The sequence below is a fragment of the Sinohyriopsis cumingii genome, chromosome 17, assembly GCF_028554795.1.
Source record: "Sinohyriopsis cumingii isolate HCF-2022 chromosome 17, ASM2855479v2, whole genome shotgun sequence".
NCBI lineage: Eukaryota > Metazoa > Mollusca > Bivalvia > Unionida > Unionidae > Sinohyriopsis > Sinohyriopsis cumingii.
In genome coordinates, this window is record NC_142977.1 from 73,463,040 (window position 1) to 73,489,467 (window position 26,428).

Below are 26,428 nucleotides of genomic sequence, written 5' to 3' on the forward strand. Positions count from 1 at the left end.
CCATTTCATAAACTATTTGCTGTCCAGTATTAAAGTGTATATAAAGATATTTGGCAAAAAAAAGCAGAATTTTAATTTTAGCAGTCAGAAAAAGGCAGAAGAATGAGACCAAAAATGAAGAAAGCAAGAAATAGTGTTCCTCAATACCCTTGCTTAGGTACAGTACCATTAACTTTGAGCTTTTGATCCTTGAATCAATAAGTCTCTTCTGTATCTTAAGTACAAGCACTCCAAAAACTTACACCAATGTACCTGGTCTGGAACTATAGATATTAAGCAAAAAATGTTGTTTCCCTTTCAGTCACTGACCCTGACCTTTAAGTGCAAAATCAATAAGCCTCTTTCTTACTGGATGCATGAGATACCCACAAGCTTAGAAAAAGGAGTCAAGAACTGAAATTTTTGTACACAAACCTAATTTCTTCTTTCAGTCAGTAACCTTATCCTTTACACATCTGACCCCGATACCCTTTCAATAGGATTCTTCCTTATCCCATGAGCAAGACATCTACAAATTTTGTTCAAAGTATGTTAAATAATACTGATCTACTGATTGAGAACCATTTGCTAAGACACTTTGTGACCCCAAAATTGATGAGCTTTTTCTTTACTCCAAGTGCCAGCTATAAAATGAGGTCTGAAGTGAAGGTTTTTCTCAAAAATCTTTGGCTAGAAAATATCTTATAATTATTGCATTCAGATCTGATGTCAATATTCTGTTTCCAACCACAGCACTAATACATATTCTTTGTGCCATAATGACCTTAACCTTAACCCTTTTGACCCCAAAATAACTGGCTTATTGCATATGTTTAGTTCAAGCACACCTCAAACTCTGGTCACGGTACATCATCTAGAACTAAAATTATTTATAATATGCAAACTTCCTTTTTCCAGTCTGTGATTTTGAGCTTTAATTTTTTGAACCAAAAATCAACAGGCTACTTTCCTACCCAATGATGAAACCCATCTATGACCTTTGGTGACGGTATATGATCAAGAGCTGAAAATGTTGTGTAAAATGCATATTTTGTCTTTCATTTGCTGTAACCTTGACCTCTGACCCCGATATCAAGAGACATCTTTACCTCAAGTGCAATTCATCCACAAAGTTTGGTCTAAGTTTGTGACAGAGAATTAATGGCAGTGTGTGGAAACCATTATTGGTACTGTGTGGAAACCAATATTGGTTTTGTTTCAGTCAGTGACCTTGACCTTGTGACAGAAAAACTGACAGTCTTTTCCTTACTACAAGTGCAAGCTATCCACATAAGTTTGTTAATGATACAATGCATAGATACAACCAGCAGCCATGGATGGAGTGACATCATCATAATATGCCGTGCCTTGTGGCAACTGTATGGAAAAAAGATTTTTGATTCATATGTGAATATATTGTGTGTATATCCTAAGCTAAATAAACTGTGGTGCACACTTCAACATCTCTCAAAAAAAGAATGCAATTGGCCCCTACTCCATCCAAAAAACAAAAAACATTTTTTTAAAAACAATGGAACCACTGCTTTGCTTGAGCAGACTCATTTATGAACCAACTGCAATGACTAGACTTTACTAAAAACTTCATCAATGAAGTCAATTCATACTGAATGGATAATTGTGGCTCACATTAAAATGTGTGAAAGATCAGACTTAAATATCCATCGGTTCAGAATGCTGGACTTGTTTAATTAAACAATTTCAGGATTATTTACCCAACTAACATGTACCAGCTGACTTGATTGATGTGATGATGTTCATTCGGTGGTGTTCTCCAAATATCAGTCAAGTGTGAGCTTCAATATTCTGTCCTAACTGGGGTATATACACAAAGTTTCATTAGTAATTGTTCTTCAAGAATCAGCTCTATATTTACAGTCATGTTGTTCATTTGGGTTAAGCATGCGTGAATAAAATGAGACATACTTGCACAAGGATTTAATCTGTTAGACAACAATTTCATTTAAATGAAGAATCTAATTGAGTAAGTATTAATTTTATTTTTATTTATATTCTTTCTTTAATTTTCGGTAATAACAGTGCTTAAATGTTTGCTTTTTCTCATTTTTCTATCATTATTTAATCTCACAAAAACTCAGTTTAAGGCAGTGAGTGTAAATTACAGTATAGTCTAATAATGAGATACATGTGAATTGAAACAAAATATATTTATATATTTGTAAAGGGTTAAAGTAAAATCGAGGCATTTAAAAGCTAAAACATTTAACTTGACAAGAGAAATGATGTTGATGTATCAAATAGCTTTGTTGACCTTCTGGAAAGAAACACAATAAATAAAATAAGCCAAGAAAGACAAGGTTTCTTTATCATATGTAGCTAACTGTGTCTTTAAATATTTGAATCAGTACAAGAATGAAATCCATGATAATTTGTGATACTACAGTATAACATGGTTTAGCAAAAAAATCATGTTGATCTAAACATCTGTGCAGAAAAGAACAGGCATGCAAATAGCACCATACATTATTACCAATAATTAATACATTGTTCTGTATTTTTTCAATGCCAACCTTCAAGAAAAACTCCAAAATTTAGGAAATTATTAGCATAGTGGCCCCTTTGGGAAGAGCAAACTGTCTCCTCCACTCTACCTCCCATTAATATACCCCAGGAAAATTGGAGGCCAGATTGAGTGGGGATATACAACTTAACTCCACTCTTAACAGGAGAAAAAAAGTGGTAAATTTGTTCATAATGATTATAATTAAAAAACCACAATTAATATGAAGTTCACACTCATTTGGCAGAAAACAAATTCAGGACAGACATGCAGACTTATGGACATAAGAACATACAGTAGGAAAGAATATAGCTCCCTTTTGCTATGTCAGTGAAGGGCATAAGATAAATTAAACATACCTGACACACATCAACTTGTCTAAAAGCTTCCTACAAATTGTACTGATCTGAGCAATTTTCAAAGCTATAATCATGTTTGTTCCGTACCTTATTTATCTCATCCACAGCCTGTTTACTTTCTTTCAGTGATATGAGATGAGTTGGGTCCTCTAACAAATTAATTATATCCTGTATGAAACTTTTCCTGTCACCATCTGAGAGTCTCATGTCCCCAGAATGCATCACACAGTTCCTTATTTTGGACACCTGAAAAATATCAAGGCAAAAATTAAAACAAATACAGTAAGCATATTGATGTATTATTCCTAAATCATTAAAGTATATACAGTTTAAGATAGACAAATGCACATCTCTGAACTTCAATATTGATACATGTCTTTGACCATACACAAATCTCTGAAAGTAGGTTCAATTAAAAAATTCTGCCTGATAGGTCCCCTATCCCATCTAGATTTTCCAAGCCTCAATTTAGAATTCCGATAGGTTCCCTACTCCATCTAGATTTCCAAAAGGGCCACCAAACAAATCTGACACGTGTAGCTACCTTGTCTTCACAACTCACCTAGTGGTTACACAATGATCAGATAATAACTGTACTCCACAATTATGATTAAAATACTATAATCATTGTTCTAAAATAAATAATTTATACATTTCTGACATTTTTGAGATTTGAAATATAGATATATTCATCACACTTGTCACAGATACATGTAGTATCAAGTTATCACACTAATTCATTTTAGGTACTTTCCTTGCATGTGACTATAAAGTCATTACACTGATTTGTTTTAAATACTATTAATTTTTTCCTTTGCTTATAACTAATAACTGCACTGCTATGCAGGTATCGTAAACTATGTGTATCTATTTTTCAATTAAGTTTTGCTGATTTTTGTTTTTGTCATCTTTGTTTCTCTATGTGACCCATGACCTTTCTATTGCAGTAGTGGTGTAAAAATGCCCTCTCGATTGAACCCGGACACTAGAAACAATAGTCAATTTTGATTTATTTCATATACTAGTAGTAATAGTTTCTTAATGCAAGGATAATTAAGTATTACTCATAAACTGAAATACAATAAATTATAATGTTTCTCACAGCAACATTTTATTGGTTAGAACAAAGTACCCCTAAAACTACAATTTCATTAATAATGTAAAAAAATTGTGGATATAAAATATCAGTAAATAACATTTCATTGTGTCTCATATTCACATCGTACCTTGTTTGCTTATCAATAGCTTGGACTTAATTTTCTAATCATATTGTCTTATCTTATAAATAGTGGATTGAATGTTATAATCATAGTGTCATACCTTATAAATATCACTGGATTTAATGTTCTAATCGTACCATCCTAAATTATAATTATTATTGGATTTAATGTTCAAATCACAATGTCATAGTTTATAAATATCACTGGATTTAATGTTCTAATCGTACTGCCTAAAAATATAAATATCATTAGATTTATGATTCTAATAATGTTCTAATTAGACTGTCTCATGTAATGTTAATGTCTATGTATATATATATATATATATATATATATATATATATATATATATATATATATATATATATATCTGTAACACTTTTGTAAATATAAAAAACATACTGCTAATGATACAATAGTTATATTTTATATAAGGTTGTAGATTGGCAGTAATGTTTATGAATTTTTCTGTAGGCCTAAGGGCACCTACACAGTAAAAGGCAAAATAAATACTCTCTTCTCTGTTACTTATGCTTTTCATTGTACTTTTTCAAGATATACAATGCGCGTAACATGATTTTCATGTTTGGCACCCAGGTCACTGGGGTGAGGGCAGGGAGATCAAAGTTGTCAAAAAAAGGACATCACCAAGTCATGTTATCTTGGGTGTGGAATGAAAGATCTTTGAGAGTCTTTATACAAGGAATTGACATTAGCCTTCTCGCTGAACACTGGGACCCAAGACCAAATGTTTAAGAATCATCTAGAGAAAGTACCTACGGTCCAATACTCTTAATTGTTTTTATACTACTTATGATATTACCCTCTATATCAAGCATACTAAATTTGTAAACTACTTATAACCAAGATTACCAATTTTATACTTCTTATGATAGTACCCTTTGGTCAAGCATACTAAATTTGTATAGTACTTGTAGCCAAGATCACCAGTTGTATGCTGCTTATGCATCAATGTATATCTAATGTAAATAATGTAAAATGCAGACATTTCTAAATATCAAAAGGCACCTGTACACGAGCAGCTTGACACATGTACCAAGTTTGGTTGAAATAAGTTGAATGGTTTGAAAATAATTCAATGAAAAAAGGTTTCTTTAGCAAATAGATTATGAACATGCAGGAGAAAGAGAGATTGCTATTTTACCCCCACTTTATATAACGGGTTGGGGGGAATGACACACAGCCATGCTGTTATTGGCATGAAGGCTTTTGAGATCTGTGTAACTGCAAAAACATTTTCTTTATGTTCATGATAATATTTTCAATGAGATGTCGCTTGGTTTTAAGTCTTCAAAATTTCAGTGCAAGCACAATCTCAATGCCCACCACATGAGAGCCTCCTAGCAGGGTTATAAAACCAAATATACACCTCTACCCTTTTTCTGTAAAGTTATTTAGTTTTCCTTTTGGTACATATCTCAAGACATATCATATATGTTATAATGCTTGACTGGCCCTAAAGATTTCAAGGTTGTGGTTCAAAGAGGATAGATAAAAGTAGGACATGAAATGAATTTGAATCATTCAAAATGTATGAAGAATAAAAGGCAGAAATATAGAAAATTGTTACATTGCTACATGTAGCTGGTATGAGCAGTGACAATATTTAGGGTTGTTGCTTAACCAAACTTAGTGAATTTCAGCTAGAAGGCACATAATATGCAATTATATTGGGTTCTGTCCTCTGGGAAATTCAACTTTATGGATAGAGTGGTGACAGAGGAGAGGACATATGATGCAATATGAGTGATAATGATTCATGTAAAATAGTCAACCATATACCGTGTGTGTCAGTGTAAGGCCTGCTGGGGATAGTTTCCCATGGAAGTATTTACAACTGGCCATCAGGGTTAGCAGGGCTTGGGCATCACTATGGGATGGGCCGATGTTAGCAGGTGGCTGACCCTGAGGCATGTACAACTTTGCACATTCCCACGGAACAAATGGCCAGGCAGTCACATCGCAGTTCTCCCAGTAGATTTTACTGAACGTAGGGTTGGTGTGGAGAGTCAATAATTCCATCAACCAGACATCACAGAGACTGGATGGGCAGGGAGATCGAAATTTCCAGACACATGTATTTCTGTTCTGTTTCACATCCTTGGACTGACAGCTGGAACATTGTGTCTTTGGTACAACTAAACTGTGATACAGTTTCAACAACATGGACTGGTGCATAGCATCCACCTCCCCTTGTATAAAGGAATGGAGTCCATCTTTTAGATAGTACAGAGCCAAGCCAACCCTCAACCAATTACTGTACTCTGGGTCCTTGACCTTGGTTGCAGCACCAGTGGGAGGCATCTCAACCTCTGTCTTAGTCAGATGGGTCTAGTACTCTTCTTATCAATCATTACTACCTGGAAAATAGAATAAAAATCAGACCTATAGTTTTGTCTGCAAGAAAATCTTACATAATAAGCCATTTGCTTTTCAGCTGTATGTATGGACTCCATGTCACAGCATCAATTTATGCAGTGTACCATAACTTTTGCAACACAAAATCATATTTAACTATTTTTAAAGCTTAAGTAAAGGAAAAAAAATGAACTAGCTACAAGCTAAATTAGCACTTCTTCATATTAGCACTGGTTTAGTTTCTATTACAGGGAATTTCTGTGCTGGGAGACCACTCTACCGTCAATGAGTGTGATCTCTGTGAAAAGGTGTTCACTCATCAGAGACCATTCCTACTGCCAACAAAAGTGATCTCTGAAGATAGGTGCTCTCTCATTTGAAATTATCCCCTCTGCCAACACAGGTGTTTTCTCAGCAAGAAACATTCCTTTTCTTACCAGCAATGAAGTCTAAGAAGACAAGTTGTCTTTCCTTCTTTCCATCAAAAACTGGTCTCTCAAAAAGATAATGTGTTATGAGAATATCTTTTCTGCCAACAAAAGAGGTCTCTGGAGAATGGCAGTCTCCCAGGACAGGTGATCTTTTATCAAAGGTCATTATGTTATTCATTACAGTGGATCTGTGCTGAAAATGTGGTCTTTTCTAACAGTCTAACTTCCAAGACAGTGAGCATTCATGTCAGGTATGATTTAGTATTATAATAACATTACTGCCGTGACCAATGTTATTTTTCAGACATTTTACATGCCTTGTAAACACTCAGTCAAATACTATAACCACTGATATCAATCTTTTATGTTATTTTTAGCTAAAATATATTTACAAGTTTGAAGTGAGTTTTGGTTTTATACAAGTAGTTGGGGGTTAGTGTTGTGTAAAGTCCTAATTTTAACCCCTTCCTGAGCAAGTTATAGCAGAGATGTGTTATATACATATCTGATTATAGCAACTATCACTGGCCGATTTCCACAAGTTATGATTTGCTGATAAAAACATACAAATTTATGTTTCTTCATAAAATCTGATTGAGACCGTAAGTTAACCCATCAAGGGGAATAATGGCAGACATTGCTGTATCTGGGAAGTACCACTTTGTTCGATTGTCCGTTTTGATAAACATTTAGGCAAATATATTAAGGAAAATATTAAATTGATAGAAAGCAGAGTCAAACTATTATGTTATTCAAGATTTAACATAAAAATAGAATTATGTAGGTCCCAATGGATGGGGCAATGATAAGTTTTGTAATTCGAGAAGCGCTGTAGGGTCAAAGTTGTTTTCACTCATTTTTGTGAAAATACAGGGGGAGAAAAAGCACCTGAGCAATTATTGCTTAACCATGAATGCCTTACATTATCAAATGTACATAGACAAATAATAAAACCTTAAATTTACAATCCTATCAATGGACTGTTGTCCCTCTTTCTAAAACTAGATGCACTCCAATATTGGCTGTTTCAATTCGATTGGAAAGAAGGCTTTAGCTCATTCATATACCAATGTTAATGTTTCATTGTGTTATCTATGAATAGTTAAGGCAATGTTTTATCAGCAACAATGAAATTGAGACAAACAACATGGTATGAAGACACACATGCATTTCCTCAAATACATGTTGTAGGGGTTGTTGCAAACATGTTTACAATTTTTTTCAACTGCCATTTTATAGTGTACTTTCATAAAGTAAAAAAAAATCTTGTTTAAGGCTAGTTGAACAAGCATATTTATTAAACTGCAATTACAATACTGTAATCTAGTTACTCCTATCAGTTAAAATTCATTACAGTATAAAGCTTCTACAGTGCTCTTAAGTCTTGTGCTACTGCATATGAATATGATATTTTTTATATGCATAAAAATGTGTTTACAATATTCATGCAATTCAGAAAGTTTCTACTTGAAAATAAAATATTGCTTAAAACCAAATTGTCAAATGCAGGTATGTATGCTGAGAAATAGAGTGAATATTTCAAAAAGAGACTTAAAACACTCAAACATTAAATATATATATATATATATATATATATATATATATATATATATATATATATATATATATATATATATATATATATATATGAATGTTGCATACCTTGCCCTGTTAAGCTCTCCCTTCTCTCTGTTCTGTCCAAAAGGAGAAGTCACTTCTCCCTAACATTTAAGTCTAGCTTGACCCCTGTGTGTGTGTGTGTGTTTGTGTGTGCATGTGTTTGTAATAAATAAAAAAAAAACAGAATAAAGAAAAGAAAAAAGACAACAACAAAGAACATAAATAAAATGGGTTATGAAAAGAGCACTTTCATGTGGTGTGTCCTTGATAGATATTGATAAATGAAAAATGTGAGTACTCAATTGTTTCAAAGTGCATTTGGTATTCATTTATCAACATCAAACAGAACGCTCTTCTTCAGTACTTAGAATCAGATTATGAATTAACGATAACTCTTTCATCCCTGTCCAGGGCTATGTAATCTGCTTAAAGGTTATTGGCAGTGCGAATTGGCCTAATGGGTGGGTGGGTGTGGTATAGTCAAATATCATATATGTTACATAATGAGTATAAAGTTATATATTATTAGCTTAAAAAAGAGTCATCTCAACATTCAGCGTAAAACATGCCAGCGTAAAACATAATTTGATGGAAAAAAAGTGAAATGACTATGCCAAAAAAGGTAATGGTTGGTATGTATGCAAGTAATGGGGGGCTGCCATATTGGTCTTCTTCCAGTCAACTCAGTCCCTAGACTGACAGTGCATATTACATGCATACCTGTAACCAAATGGCTACCAAACTTTCCATATTGAAGATACAGTTGTAGTTGGTACTGATAACAGCAAAGAGAATTACAAAACATTCCCAAAATACATACAATAAAATTACTGTTATGCTTGTTTAAATTTTACTTATTTTCATCTCCACTTACCGGTACACCACATGTACTTCTCTAAGCATTCATTCGCCAAACTTTATATCTTCAGGTATCATCAATCTTTCGGTCTTGATACCCATTTACAGATAATGAAAAGTACTTCCCATTAGCTACTTACTCTAAATAAACCATCTATGTATGCATGACTAGGATGTATACTGAATCAAACTGCAAGTATAAGAACTATTCTAGCTGTGGTATGCGTTTCCTAGAGTGTGTGAGAAGGCACTTCCCACAAAACAAGAGTTTGAATCAAATTAAGAGAAAGACAAATTTTAACAAAATTACAATTAAACTGATCAGGTAAGATATATGAACAGTTCAATACTTTACAAGATGGTACTTCATAGAGTTCTAGTGGATGTCAGGATTGTCACTAATCGTTACTGTTAAATGATGTATTGCACAACTTCTTTATATATAGCGCAACTTGCTTAACGATGGTAAAGATGACGTATTTGTGTATATATCTACATCGGATTCTATGATGTGTCAACTAGGCCACCTATATGGAAAGAGTTGACATTTGTACAATTAGTTATGTACACGTTAGTGGTGATTTAGTTACATATTTCTGTATTATTGATAACTAGTTATTTATATTATTTTGTTTATAACATTTAAACATTGGAAAAATTAATTTTTATCACTGTTCCGTGTAGTCATTTGCAAAGACATGGGTGCTGTATAAACCAAGATACAAGAAGACAGTTAAATGTAACTGGTGGCCTAGATATAGGTTAAATACTAGATTTATATTTTGTACATTTAGCCTTCAACCCATTATTAGGATGCCAAGAAAGTGGTTGGAGATTTAAACTCAAAATTCAATAATTAATTCAGAAAACTGAATTACCAACCATGGTACAACAGGCATTCACCATGTACAAAAAGACACATGAGCAGAGAAATATTCCAGACTCTTCATTTTGTGGAACATCATAATGTTTGGGACTAGCACCATGTCATTATTATTATTATTATTATTATTGGAATTGTGTTATTGTCTTTATCATAAAATACTGCTTATGGCCAATACAGGCCTACCTACCATCTATTAGGAAGTACTGTCAAGGTTGTTCAGGACTGACTAGTATCCATTTTATTTCCAAACAGTATGTGCCGAAAACAGCTCATGTTCAATTTCTTTAAGTTTTATTCAAAATTCACTTCTCATTGCCACTAAATAACATCTAAGTGTCAGTGGCATTCAATTTTCACTACCGACATACTCCATATTGCTATACACTAAATAACATCTAAGTGTCAGTGGCATTCAATTTTCACTACAGACATACTCCATATTGCTATACACTAAATAACATCTAAGTGTCAGTGGCATTCAATTTTCACTACAGACATACTCCATATTGCTATACACTAAATAACATCTAAGTGTCAGTGGCATTCAATTTTCACTACAGACATACTCCATATTGCTATACACTAAATAACATCTAAGTGTCAGTGGCATTCAATTTTCACTACAGACATACTCCATATTGCTATACACTAAATAACATCTAAGTGTCAGTGGCATTCAATTTTCACTACAGACATACTCCATATTGCTATACACTAAATAACATCTAAGTGTCAGTGGCATTCAATTTTCACTACAGACATACTCCATATTGCTATACACTAAATAACATCTAAGTGTCAGTGGCATTCAATTTTCACTACAGACATACTCCATATTGCTATACACTAAATAACATCTAAGTGTCAGTGGCATTCAATTTTCACTACAGACATACTCCATATTGCTATACACTGCATCAATGTTAGTGGACAAAAAGGTATGGAATTGTTTTATATTACAAGTTATTCTTTCACGCATGCACTGCTAAATGGTGCATGATACTTAACTGAAAGAAATGGGACATTGCTATTACCATAATTTTTAGCGATTTCTTTACCATCAGAGTACCATCCCCCACCCATTAGTACTGAATTGTGCATTACAAATAGCTCATACAAACCTGTCTAATTTTCAATTGTTGGATATTTAAGATTAAATTAAACGGTTTCTGTTTAATTGAGAGAAAAATTCAACTCTAAAACATAATTTGAGGTTGCCTGGGGTGTTTTCAATAGTCTTAGGGTAATTATAGTATTCATATACCCTCACGTTTGTTTGTTGACAGTCTTTGGGATTAGAAGGTGTAAATCAATGAATGAAATGACTAAGTATTGTGCATTTTTATATCCCTGATGCCTTCGATTTTAAAATCAGTAGGAGCTACAAATAAACAGGATGGTGTGAGAATACTAAATTCGCTTCTCAAATCATATATTCACAAATAAATAAACCTACCTGTAAGAACTATGATGGGATATATTAAGTCACTGTTGCAATAAATAAATAAATAACTGAACAAATATAATAACCAAATCAGAACTGAGCATACCCAATCATGCCCATGTCATAAAGTAACCGAACGTATTGGATGTGTGAGCAGCATTATTTTGGCTAAGGACCAACTAGACATCATATGGAGTCTGAAAGTGAAAACACAAAGTCAAAATGATTTTTCATTCAGGAGGAGTTGCGATAACAATACTGTCAAGATGGCTGCTATGGTGGCCATATTGAATGTCATATCAGCACCATATTCATTTAAAGCGTATAACCAACTAGATATCATAAGATGTTTTCTGTGAAAGTATCATCCTCATATGTCCATCCATTCAGAAGAAGTAAGCAATAACATGATTTTCAAAATGGCCAATGTCTCGGCAATATTATACATCAGACTAATACCACTTTCATTTAAATCCAACTAGACATAATGAGAAAATCTTCTGGTGAAAATCCCATGTCAGTACTTCTTTCTATTCAGGAAAAATAGGGATTGCAAAATTTTTAAATGGCCACTGTGGCAGCCATATTTAATATCAGACTGGCACCACTTTCCTTTAGGATAATCATTAGCAGTCTTTTAGTCATATCACCAAGTTGATATGACCTTTCATTCAGAAGTAGGGATAACAATATTTTGAAATGGCCACTGTGGCAGCCATATTGAATATCCAAGAGGGACTATTTTGATTTGGGACCAACTAGACTACAGGATAAATGTGTGAAAAGTTTCATGACAATCCGCCAAGTAGCTTAGGTGGAGTAACAATAACTTGTGCTAATGAACTAATGAGTGACAAACCATCGGACAAACTCTTCCGGTCAATGACCATTAGAGCTAAGAAAAGATAAATATAAATGAGTTCTCTACCATTAAACATCTCAAACCAGTTTTCCCCATTCATGACAGTATTACCTTACCTGTAATTATCTATGTGGACTGCATACAGATAGTAACCAGTCTATGGACATTGTCCTTCATCATATTGTCATATACTGTTGTGACAATCCCAAAGGTGCTCTTTATTCACCAAACAGTTTTAAAAAATAAATAAGTAAATAAATCAGTACTGCTCAGTTGAAGGCTAATAATGCCCTTTCACTACAGGTAACACAATAACACCTGAATAAAAATTTTCTCTGCCTTTGAAGTTTTGATTCATAGTATACTTGAATTATGTCCATATTCTTCATTAATTCCTGATTAAGTTTATTCAACAAATAAAAAGTGACCTTTCAAATGTTAAATCGTTTGTGACTGATTAAAACAAAAATCTTAGCCTGAAACTCAGGCACAAAGGACTTGTTATGATCTCTGGCTCTAATTGTGCAAATAACCTTATTTTTGTTCATTTACATCAATGTCATTCATAAACAGAGGACATTATGGTGATCACTAAAACAAAATGTAAATTAACCTGGCAAATAAGGAGGCACAAGTTGCTTTGCTCTTCGTTTCTCTGTTTCTCTGGATAACTGATCAACATCAACAGAATGAGTTGTGATTTTGGGGGTTACATCAGTGGCAAATGCAATAAAATTTTCCAGAAATATTATGTTTCTATATTGTACCATTTTACAATAGTGATCTTACTGAAATTTACAGGGCACTTGCTCCCAGGTAAATATTAATTCCCATTAGATTTTTGGTCTTGCAGACACAACAACCCTTAAATTCCAAAGAATCATATTATTGTAATTTTGAAAAAAATGTTAGCTGATGACAGTTTTTCAGTCAAAGAGTCATCAAATACTGATGTTATCTATGAAAATAATCATGAAATAATTGACAAAATGAAGAAAAGTTCAAACCATATGCAACCCTCAAAAATTGAATCCATGAGTAACTCGCAGTTTGTTATGACATCTCGCTAGCCAAAGAATGCCAACAATGGGGTGGGTGGGGTGGTGATGGGGACGGAGGTGGGGGGGAGGATGACGACAACTGTCAACATCAAATATATAAAAAGTTCAAGTAAACAAAAAAACATGCCATTACATATTTGCTTTGTTTTAATAATAATAAATACTTTGGTTTTATTACTTCTATATTTTATTTTTTTTACATTATAATTGAAGTGTTTATAAAAATATTTTACCGAACCTATCAATCAGCCACTGCAAGCTTGTGCTTATGTCTGCCCACATGACGTTTGCCTGGAGCCATGAAGTACCATTTGTCAATGACTTAACTGGGATTGTAAATCTCGGCCAGCGGTCCGTTAACAACCAGCTATAGCAGATCATGCAGGGTGGAAGTGTCTAGAGAAAATCTTTGTTTTGAATTAATTCTGTTTACAAAACTGAACCCTCATTCACACAATGCAGTTGAGACAGCATCACAAAATGTGCCTTCTAGAAACTTTTAATTATTCAGAATTTTTTTAATAGCTATATTAAATATCATTGAAAATAATAATTAATAATCCAAACACAGGTTACCCAGCGAAGTGGGGGACATATAAAAGACACTGTGAACACAAAAAAAAGAATGAACTTAAAACAAAGCATGCAGAAACTAACACACATCACGTGATACCCATGTGATGTCTGAGCGGGACAGTATGCTTGCTGAATTTGACTCTTCTAAATCCGAACTGATCCCAATATTGCTGAGTTTCTTAAGTACCGACGCGCCGTTGACAATACGCCGAAAGGGGTGGGTTTGTATGTGTCGAATATGCCTCTATGCATGCCTGTCGCCCTCTCATGGCACGCATTCAAGACGTATAATTATTATTGTTATTCTAAATCTATGTTCTCGCAATCGCGACTCGTGTCTAAACTGGAAACACTAGTCAACAGATTGATTGCCAGTAAATAAATTATTTTGTTTTAAAGTAGATAGAAAATCAAGATTTTCTGTGAAAAAAAATGTCGTGATAGCCTACTTGTTATTTTCTGAGCTCGCAGATGACATTTTCCAGCTTGTGATTGGGATTTTGGAGGGTTATATATGGTCATGCTGTTTTTATTCCCATGCATTTAATGGTGAATAGCTATGAAACAAGCGGACTACCCACGTAGAACAAGAGAAATAGTCAAAGGGAGATAATGCCTACAGAGCTAACTCATTACAGGAATGTCAGAGCAAGAATTTGTACCCAATCACTAAACATATCTAACTTTCTTCCTCAAATAGCGACTTCTGAATAACTTTGGTACTGACTGGCTGTTAAAAATTGTTTTTAACAGAACAATTAGAAATTCCCAGAGATGATTTAATTATGGTCATGCAAGTTTTATTTACCCAAACATAGTCTTGCCCAACCTCTAACAAAATTTTAAGGATTTCCACAATTTGTTTTTTTTTTTTTGTAAATCTATGTGTTATATTTTCAAAGTGATTTTGCATTATTACTAGCAGCTCTAACTGAATATCGCAAGCAAGGAAATGGAAATTCTCAATTTGAGGATTTTTAGAACGTTAAATAAACTGCCTGGTTTATATCAAAAGTGTCAACTCCTAAAGATGTATCCATTTATATGAAAAAGAGTTTCTCTCCACTGAAATTAAAGTATCCATGAACATAGAAATTTCCTTAATTTTTGAAAATGTATACCCATACAAATAAATTCAAGGAATGATTTATTGTTGAATAGCACCAATTACCTACAACTGTGACAACCAGTCTGTGATCAAAAACATTCAACTCCCTGCCCTCTTTGAAAAGGGTTATTCAATACTTAGCTACAAAATGTAGGTGGCACCATAAAATTTTGATAACTCAAACATCATTGAAATAAATAGAGCAACTCAAAGTAAAGCCTCCCCGTTGCTGCATCCCTCAGCAACTCGAAGCAATGGAAAAGAACTGATGGCCCCACAGCATTACAAAAATGATGATCACTGCTTCCCAATCTACAACAAAATTTACTTTCTACATATATTATACAAAGTGCAAAGCATAGCTAACCTGCAGACTTGAAAGGGTTTATAATGTGTAATTTATGATAATTACATTAGATTTTTATATGATAATGAATTATTTTGTGAGCAAATATCAAAAATGTTACTGTTCAGTCACTCAAAAACACATATGATCATTATTCAAGACAAGCAACAACTAGCAGAGTCCAGATATGGTCAAGCCTATTTCAAAAATTAAAAACCTTCACAGCTCACGTACTTCTTTGCATCCTTTGAAATTTTCCTTTTATACACATATACACAGACACATATTTTATTATCTTAGAATGAGACAGAACTTAACTAAGCCAATAACAAATATTTAAAAATATTTACATAGTAAAATCTATCTTGAAAGATCACCTTTTTTGAAAGACCTGGTTCACAATGCAAATAATAATGAATAGACTGAGTTGTGTGCATTGTGATGGATGATGGAAAATTTAATGCGTAATTTCCTTGATGTAGTTCTTTAATATATGATCCCATTCATTTAGGACTTAATCACAAAACAATTCAAATATATCCCCCATACACACACTTCTTTTTCTATAGCAAGTGTTTACCTAGGCCCTTTATCTGTCGGACCATTTTTTACCTGTCAGCAGACACGTCAACTCTCTGCACATTTCAGATAATCTTTGTTTCTTTTTTTCAGTAAGTAGTAACTTTACTTTAAGGAAATGATCTTTCATTTTCTTCTCTTGGTCATTCTACTTCTATACTTTACTGTCCTTCATTCTATTTCTGCAATATATAATTATGTCAATGAATACATTTTTTTTTTATAGAAATGAATCTGATTTAGAATAAGTGAAATTAATGGGGATAATCGAAAGCTTCACTCTGTCCATTTGTCCATTTACTCCACTGTCCCACCCACCCCAATCATGCCAAATGCTTATTGAGGTGTAAAAACCAGAGAAACCTTAATTACCTTTTGTAATGACTTTTTACAGCATTTATGGATTATATAGTGTTATTACTGGTCATGGGTGATTTTTGGGAAGATGAAGCAGTATTTCAAGACTGGTTCTACTGAAAGTACAAAACTAACATACAGTGTTTCACCTCTAGCAAGGCTCCTTTCATGAAGGGTCACATTTTGATCAGATGCCACCTTGCCAGGACAAAATAACACAGTTTTACTGGTCTGCATACTTATAGAGAGGTCATGTCTTTTTAAAGTTAGCTTGTCAGTGCAGATGGGGTGGTCTCATAAGAAGTGGGCCAATCGATCACAAATTTCAAAATGCTGTAACCAAACAAATAATATTAAACAAATTACGTTCTTTTCATAGAACATTCGTTTTGGAATGGTATTGATGATTCTTGTAATGCATTAGAAATCGACCTTTCTCTAATTATGGGAAAAGTGTACTTTCACCAAAAAGTAAATATACTTGCAAAAACAGGTGACCGAATATACTAAGTCACTATTGTAAATAATAATAATAATAATAATAAAAAGAATAAGAATAATAAAGAGGGGTACTGATTTTAGTACTACTGGTAATATATAGAATACATTTTTATGCTCAGACTTAAATTATATTAGCAAAAATTACGCTTATACATAACTCGGATTTGCATGCATGTAATAAACAAACTGATACATAGCACGCTTATGTCATAAATTAACAAACACGACAGAGATGGAGGAACAAGAAATCGAAAGTATAAAGGTCTACTGAAAGTTCATGGAGAAAATTCAACTCACAAGTACATTTTTGACTTTAATTTTAGTCTCATCAGTTTAGATATTCTATTTCATACATGAATGATTCAATATCACAAATACACCTTGATGAATTTCGCTATTTTAACTCATTTACACGATCACTAGACAAGGAAGTTTCCAACTGACAGAACAAAAATGACGTAATGGACAGACTGGTTCACACATAATTTCAACTGTAACAACTCACGCCATAGGTGGCGCTATACAGTTTCGCATTTTGCATAGGGTTAGGAATTTAAAGAAAAAGAATGTCCCCGGTTTTCCTCACTGGTTATACTGGCTATTTAAAAGAGACCTTGTATATCTTAGGTATAATGCAAAGAACCTTTAATTCCCTTTATTTTGGTGTATGATTGATGGGTGTACTATGGGTTATAGAGTATACAGCTTGGCCTTACTTCAAATGTGCACCTTTCAAAAAAGTGCCAGCTCTACTTGGTCATTTTCACTTCCTGAACTTCAGAGGTCAATTGTATAAAAAAGAGCCGATAACTTTTTTTACATTTTATATATTTGGTAATTCATTCATTGCACTTTCAGAAGCTGGTATTGTCAAGTCTGGCAAAATTCATTTTCCCTATTTTAATAGCTGCTATGTATAGTGTACTTTAGACTAATTCAGACTGATTTTTTAACACAAGGGAGCAGTCATTTTAGTTAGCAGTGTGCTTAAATCATGTAAAATTTCCAAAAGTACAATATCCAAAAGAAATATCATCCACATTACATTAATGTAGCATAGAGGTATGCAAACATTCTCTCCACTGTGCATGTTTTAAATGCGAACTACTTCACCTTACATACGTCACTCTCTCAAAAGTACATATTATCTGGTGAGCGCCACCATAAAGAAGATGTAGGTATTATTTTTTTATGATTTAATTATGTTTATATGGCTGAAACATTTAAGTCGCAAGCATCAAAACAATCCTTATGAATAATTCTCCTGCCTTTTTCTCCACAGAACAGTATTTATGAGTGTCAGAGTCTCTAACAAGTCCAGCCTACCCCCCCCCATGATAAAAGTGAGCTATTTTAAGAATGCACATTACATTTTGTAAACATAGCAACCAATGTTATGCTGAATGATAGGAACATGAAACTAGCCAGAATTATTTCTGAGATATCAACAATGAATTTTACAATTAGAAAAGGGAGGTAACTCATCAGCTTCATAAAGGTCAAAGGTCAAAGTGTAAAATATTTGCCTATTGTTTAATATGGCAGAAGCGAATTCACTTTCTCATCATTTATTTTTTTATTTCATTGCAAATAAATGAAAAGAAACATTTTCACCATATATTTCTGTCACTTATTGCAACAGTTTTAAATTTAAGTTGACTCTATTCCTATATTCTAAGTCTTCTAATTTCCCCATAATTAAGGTCACTACTCACACAAACATACCTCATGGCAAATTATGTAAGCAAGAGAAAAATGATCATAATTAGCTTATTTTCATGCTTAAATGCAATATGAATGTACCATTTTATTCAGAACATCATACATAATTATATGAAAATAAAAAAAAATAATTGCAAACATTTTTTTATTTTCTTTAAGGTGGCGCTATACAGTTTCGCATTTTGCATAGGGTTAGGAATTTAAAGAAAAAGAATGTCCCCGGTTTTCCTCACTGGTTATACTGGCTATTTAAAAGAGACCTTGTATATCTTAGGTATAATGCAAAGAACCTTTAATTCCCTTTATTTTGGTGTATGATTGATGGGTGTACTATGGGTTATAGAGTATACAGCTTGGCCTTACTTCAAATGTGCACCTTTCAAAAAAGTGCCAGCTCTACTTGGTCATTTTCACTTCCTGAACTTCAGAGGTCAATTGTATAAAAAAGAGCCGATAACTTTTTTTACATTTTATATATTTGGTAATTCATTCATTGCACTTTCAGAAGCTGGTATTGTCAAGTCTGGCAAAATTCATTTTCCCTATTTTAATAGCTGCTATGTATAGTGTACTTTAGACTAATTCAGACTGATTTTTTAACACAAGGGAGCAGTCATTTTAGTTAGCAGTGTGCTTAAATCATGTAAAATTTCCAAAAGTACAATATCCAAAAGAAATATCATCCACATTACATTAATGTAGCATAGAGGTATGCAAACATTCTCTCCACTGTGCATGTTTTAAATGCGAACTACTTCACCTTACATACGTCACTCTCTCAAAAGTACATATTATCTGGTGAGCGCCACCATAAAGAAGATGTAGGTATTATTTTTTTATGATTTAATTATGTTTATATGGCTGAAACATTTAAGTCGCAAGCATCAAAACAATCCTTATGAATAATTCTCCTGCCTTTTTCTCCACAGAACAGTATTTATGAGTGTCAGAGTCTCTAACAAGTCCAGCCTACCCCCCCCCATGATAAAAGTGAGCTATTTTAAGAATGCACATTACATTTTGTAAACATAGCAACCAATGTTATGCTGAATGATAGGAACATGAAACTAGCCAGAATTATTTCTGAGATATCAACAATGAATTTTACAATTAGAAAAGGGAGGTAACTCATCAGCTTCATAAAGGTCAAAGGTCAAAGTGTAAAATATTTGCCTATTGTTTAATATGGCAGAAGCGAATTCACTTTCTCATCATTTATTTTTTTATTTCATTGCAAATAAATGAAAAGAAACATTTTCACCATATATTTCTGTCACTTATTGCAACAGTTTTAAATTTAAGTTGACTCTATTCCTATATTCTAAGTCTTCTAATTTCCCCATAATTAAGGTCACTACTCACACAAACATACCTCATGGCAAATTATGTAAGCAAGAGAAAAATGATCATAATTAGCTTATTTTCATGCTTAAATGCAATATGAATGTACCATTTTATTCAGAACATCATACATAATTATATGAAAATAAAAAAAAATAATTGCAAACATTTTTTTATTTTCTTTAAGGTGGCGCTATACAGTTTCGCATTTTGCATAGGGTTAGGAATTTAAAGAAAAAGAATGTCCCCGGTTTTCCTCACTGGTTATACTGGCTATTTAAAAGAGACCTTGTATATCTTAGGTATAATGCAAAGAACCTTTAATTCCCTTTATTTTGGTGTATGATTGATGGGTGTACTATGGGTTATAGAGTATACAGCTTGGCCTTACTTCAAATGTGCACCTTTCAAAAAAGTGCCAGCTCTACTTGGTCATTTTCACTTCCTGAACTTCAGAGGTCAATTGTATAAAAAAGAGCCGATAACTTTTTTTACATTTTATATATTTGGTAATTCATTCATTGCACTTTCAGAAGCTGGTATTGTCAAGTCTGGCAAAATTCATTTTCCCTATTTTAATAGCTGCTATGTATAGTGTACTTTAGACTAATTCAGACTGATTTTTTAACACAAGGGAGCAGTCATTTTAGTTAGCAGTGTGCTTAAATCATGTAAAATTTCCAAAAGTACAATATCCAAAAGAAATATCATCCACATTACATTAATGTAGCATAGAGGTATGCAAACATTCTCTCCACTGTGCATGTTTTAAATGCGAACTACTTCACCTTACATACGTCACTCTCTCAAAAGTACATATTATCTGGTGAGCGCCACCATAGTAGCGATTCCGGAAATATGTCTAATGTTGTTGTTGGTGGTGATGCTATTATTATTATTATTATTATTATTATTAACACGTCTTCAAAATGATCTGCATCATAGTTTTTTGTGATATATTTATTGATCTATAGAACAAACTCAAGAGTTTTGTACAGATGACATTTTACTTGCAATTCCAATTATTTCAAGCCCATGTATAATGCAGAAAATGTCAAACAGATTTTAGTAGCATTTTCCACTTCATCTGTAAAGAATATATATATATATATATATATATATATATATATATATATATATATATATATATATATATATATATATATATAGACTGCTTTTGTCATGTGGTAAAATGTCTAGATTCAATTAGCTCTATAGGGTTTAGCCTTACTTCAGATGTGCACCTGTCAAAAGACTGCTGGCTTCTCAGGTCTTCTTCGCTTTACGGATTTCAAAGGTAAATTTAAAAACAACAAACGGCCGATTGGGTCTTTCCCTTTTCCTTTTCACCTATTTTAAAATTCACTTACTCCACATTCAGAAACTGGCATTATTTACTCTGGCACAATTCATGTTCTCTCTTTGTTCAAACTGTTAAGGTCAGTGTGATCTGGAATAGCCAAGGCTAGTGTTTGTCAACAAATGTGAGAATACATTTTAGCGGCTGTACACCTTAGATAGCGAAGTATTTCCATAATTACCATATGTAAAACAAATTTCAGTTACATGAATATCAGGAATTAGATAAGTCCATTGGTTCTGTCTCATACTTTATTCAAGAGAAAATACTGTTTAGGAGTTCCCAATAAATAGTGTGGTAATCAATAGTCACATGTATTCTTTGTAATAAAATATATAGCATGGTATCCATGTTATCTATTGGATTATTGAAATAGATTAACTTCTGTTAAGAAAGTCTGCACATTGTAATGTAACTCTTCGTTTTATTAAGCACTTACGATCAAGAGGCAGGAAGAATTAATGAGTTATGCAAAAGCTGTTGAAGTTCAAATATCAAAAGTACAACATACGAAAGCTGATGCTGAAATTGACGATAGACTGAGGGCATGCAAAGAAGTCATAAAGAAGATAAACATTACAGGACCTATTTTCTTGAAAATAAGAGAGAGCAATTAGTTAAACATTAACCACGGCTGGAGAGAAATTTTAGAGACAATATTGAACAGATTAATGACAGAGTTACATAAAGAGTACCATATACTACTTATAGTTGAATTTTTTTGTAATGATTATATATATATATATATATATATATATATATATATATATATATATATATATATATATATATATATATATACTTGCATTTTCTCTATCAAATTTGGTAAAATGTTTTTTTTAGCTCCACCACCTCTCCAATTCCAACAACCTCTAACACTCTAGTTCATACTCCAGGCAAATCTTTTTTGTTTACTTGGAACACGTAGCCACATTTTTTCGCGACAAAAAAGTAGCAATATAAATGCCTAGTAGTATTGAAAGTCTGATGTATTAATTATTCGGGAATGTTTTTCATGTTTTTATTTCCTAGCAGATCACGTCATATTACTTTGTTGACATTAGTGGGTTTGTTATTTGTACTGGTGATCAAATATACAGATGCATTATCATTAAAGATTAAGCACTGCGCATGTGCATTGCACGAGAAAAGAACTCGTCACCTACTTTAGAAAGATATTAAGCCAGCTCTTGAAACCGTTAGCATCAATTTAAACAAATGTTTGTTTACTCAATAGACAAGTCTTATCTACTCTCCTCCATCAATATTTCTTCTGACGTTTCTAACCAGGACGTTGTCCCAACTTCATCACTGACATGCAATTCGATCGTCCAAGCATCACGTAGTAGATGGGTTAGCCATTAAAATCCTTCTTTTCTAAAGACTGTAACATCACCTTGTTTTTTCCTTCGTCCCTACAAGTTCTTGTCATAAATTCATTATCAACCTTTGGACTATTTTTCATCGTTACCTCGGTGTTCGGTTAAATCCTAATAGTAACGAGTTTTGGATTTCTGTACATTGTTGATGTATTTTTGTTTATAATGCTTGTAAAGTTTTTAGGGTTGCAGGGTTTAAGTTTTGATTATAGAGGTTTGGTTTCTACTGCACCCCCTTACTATATATGCTAGCCTTACACCCCTGTTGGTAGTTGTGGGGTTTGCTCAGAAGGCGTGGGCAATGGTCAGCATATGTGGATTCTGGTGAGCATGTGCGAGGGCTGGTGAGTCACACTGTGTTATGACCAGTAGATGTTGGCCTGAACTCACTGAAACCCATCATGTTCATTGTATGGATATTTTTAACATTACCATTCCCTGGAGGCTATACCACCCCACCCTATTCATCCTACAGACATCCTTTCACCATACTAATTTGTCTTTGATGCCATATAGACCCACATTAATTTTAACAGTTCACATCTGCAGTCACAAGTTAGCGTACTTGTGGCAACTGTTTTTCTCAAGTTTTATGCCCCACCTTATTTCCTTAGGTTTAAGTCTTAATGCATGTAACACTGTTTGCTGAATAAAATATTTATTCAGAATTAGTTCTTTAGGGCCACATATATTGCATGGTATATTTTGTTTTATTCCTTGTAATTTAATCATGATCATTAAACTTTTCATATACGGTAGAGGAACGTCAGGTGTTAACTGGCCGAGTTTCTTTGGCGGAAATGGAGATGCGATTTTGTTTGCAGAGAAAATTTCAAAGTGATCATTCATTTAAGCTAATTGGTGACAATTTTATTCTTTTAATTTTTTTTAATACTCTAGTACTGTTGTAGTTGTTTAAAAAATCTGAAATTTACTTGAATAATGTTTAATCTTCACGTTCTATTTACTGAAGAAGACAAAAAGAAGAAAAAAAAACTGTTGTATGATATTAATTATTTCGTCCAGTGCCGGTTTAGACGTGTGTGCGTGTGATTTGAATTTTTAACATAGCTTTAACAATTTTTCAGTCATATCGCTACGATGTCTGCAGTGTGGCAGTTTAGACCGTGGATTGCATACGTTATATTTAAAAATGGTTTGGGGTTGGGGTTTTTTCTTCTGACAAATGAAAATTGACAGACATAATGTAATAATCGGGACTTCTCTGCGCAAAACTGAGAGATATTACGAGATCGGGAGGTAGATGAGGAAATACCCCCAAAATCGGGAGGTTTTTCTCCCGGCTTGAGAGTTGACAGGTATGAACTATCCGGGCTTGTGGAATTTCATTCAGGACTTTAGTTTATTTAAGTCGCCAGCCCGGGGCCTGTGCCTAACAAATTTCTTTTAGCACTTACCAGTACAGTACATAAACTATTATATCAGATTGCAGATTAAACTTTTGAATGTGCAACCCAAATGTGGTCTCCTGTCTGCCTCGCTCGCCAATGTTTATGTTTGTATTCGAGGACTGGCTAGTATAGCGTCACGGTACCACGTGATCTGTCGTCTCATCAAAACTCGGAAAAACTCGGCAATTTACGGAATCGTGGTATCTTCCACGCAATATAATCACTACCCGCTGACGATATTTAATTTATAAGCATTGCAGTCGAATTAAAATCTGAAGAAAATTACATACGTAAAAGGAAAATTTTGATTTCTAGTCTCCTTTAATATTAGCATTCCTCTTAAGGCCACATAGGCCCCCAATGTTACACCTGTGAACCTTTTAACACACTATTCCCACCGAGGTCATATAGGTCCAATATAAAATGGCGACTCTAATATTACTTCCAATTGAAGCCATATATGCCCATTTTACCAAAATGCTGCCTTGATCCACAAATTTTGTGGCAAATTTGGCTAGTCATGCTTCTGTTTGGGTGCAATGATCTCCAAATAAAAATACAGCTTAATCTCTTCAACACTTTTACCAGCGTAAGTGGCAAGATAGAATGACTAAATAAGAAAATGTACATTGGTAACAAAATTGGAGGGTTCCATGGAAACCATCCCATTACCCTGCATTGGATATGTACAATGTACATTGATGACAATGATACCGTGTTATTTATATTGATTTGTCTTGTTTTTTTATTGATTATATGTTATGTATAATTGTATTTTATACTTGACTTTTGTCCAAATCAAGTTAATGGTGTACCTGACCCATGACATTTTGTAAACAACATAATACATTGCTAATATTTCTCTGAGTATAAATTAAATATTCAGATCATTATCAATGCAAGTAAACATATTTACTTCTATCTGAATGTAGAATATTAGCTTTTCACTTGAAAATTCCTACACTTATTAACAACTTTGAATGATTTAGAGAGGAGACTGACCTACATCTTGAGTCTACTATTGTGTCTTAGAGTTTTTATTAGTTTGATTACCTATAAAATTATTCATTCTTGCCTTAACACCCAAAACAGAACTCAGTCTTATTGTTGTACTCGGTTTTTAATTTGCATGGATTTATTCAAATTATTATTATAAGAATTACAAAGTGCTCAATATTTCTTGGAGTAAAACATTGATTTGGAATTATAGTGAATTTAGACAAGGAGATTTTGGATTATACTATTGTAATACAACACATCATCACATTCCAGACCATTGGCACATCAACATATTCAGTTGGAACTTCATACGTTTGGACATGTAAGAGAACCTTTAGGACTATTTAGGATTTAATTCACAATAATGTGAGTTCTTTTTAAGTCACATTGTATTCTAGGGAAATAAATTATTTCTCAAATTTTATAAAACTTCTTGGTTTACCCTCTTTTCTGGTACTTAGTCCAAGACCAAACAACCATCAGTCCCAGAAAGGTGATGTATTTCACTATCAGCTAGAGTTTAACTTAAGAAGCGATATAAAACGTGGGTGAAGTTAACTCTGAGGTTGTTAAACATTCTTTGAAAGTAAAACCAGTAGTATGGTTTAGCCAGATAAATATTCTTCAAAAGAAGAGCAACTATGAAAGTAGTTGAAGTTTCTGTTATTCATTCAAATGTTCTTTTAATGTTAAAATAGGACTTGAACTCATCATTTAACCAGTCCAATAGCCTTTGAAAGTAAACATGTCGTTCAATATTATTCTCTGTTCAGGTCACTTTTAACATCTTGGTAGATATAAAACAGTGAAATCGTGGCTGCAGACATAATTTATGTTGGAGAGATAGAAACAGACATCTAGCCAAACAGACTGAAATACTGATAGAGTAAAAGAGTAAATGTAACTGTGAGGAAAAAAAAAGAAAACAAAAAGGTCTGAATGGTTGAGTAACTAACTACTCAACTTTATTATATAAACCATACTACAATCTACCTTACAATAATATTCACAAGTTTCATTTTCAAAAAGAAATCACTTTGTATACATTACAATCAAACCTAATGACATATATACGTTATACATCATATAGTACACATGGGTAGAAAGGGA

The 26,428-nt window shown here is 33.2% G+C and overlaps 1 protein-coding gene across 1 annotated transcript in view; it reads right to left on the reverse strand.

Annotated features, from left to right (window-relative positions):
* Window positions 1–26,428, reverse strand: part of LOC149779237 (uncharacterized) — a 156,327-nt gene that overhangs the window by 12,849 nt on the left and 117,050 nt on the right. Inside the window, exons 8-9 of the mRNA XM_089938412.1 lie at window positions 5,901–6,449; window positions 2,965–3,123 (exon numbers count right to left, since the gene is read on the reverse strand). Of these exons, the coding sequence (XP_089794538.1) occupies window positions 2,965–3,123; window positions 5,901–6,449 (708 nt within the window). The remainder of the gene's footprint in view (window positions 1–2,964; window positions 3,124–5,900; window positions 6,450–26,428) is intronic.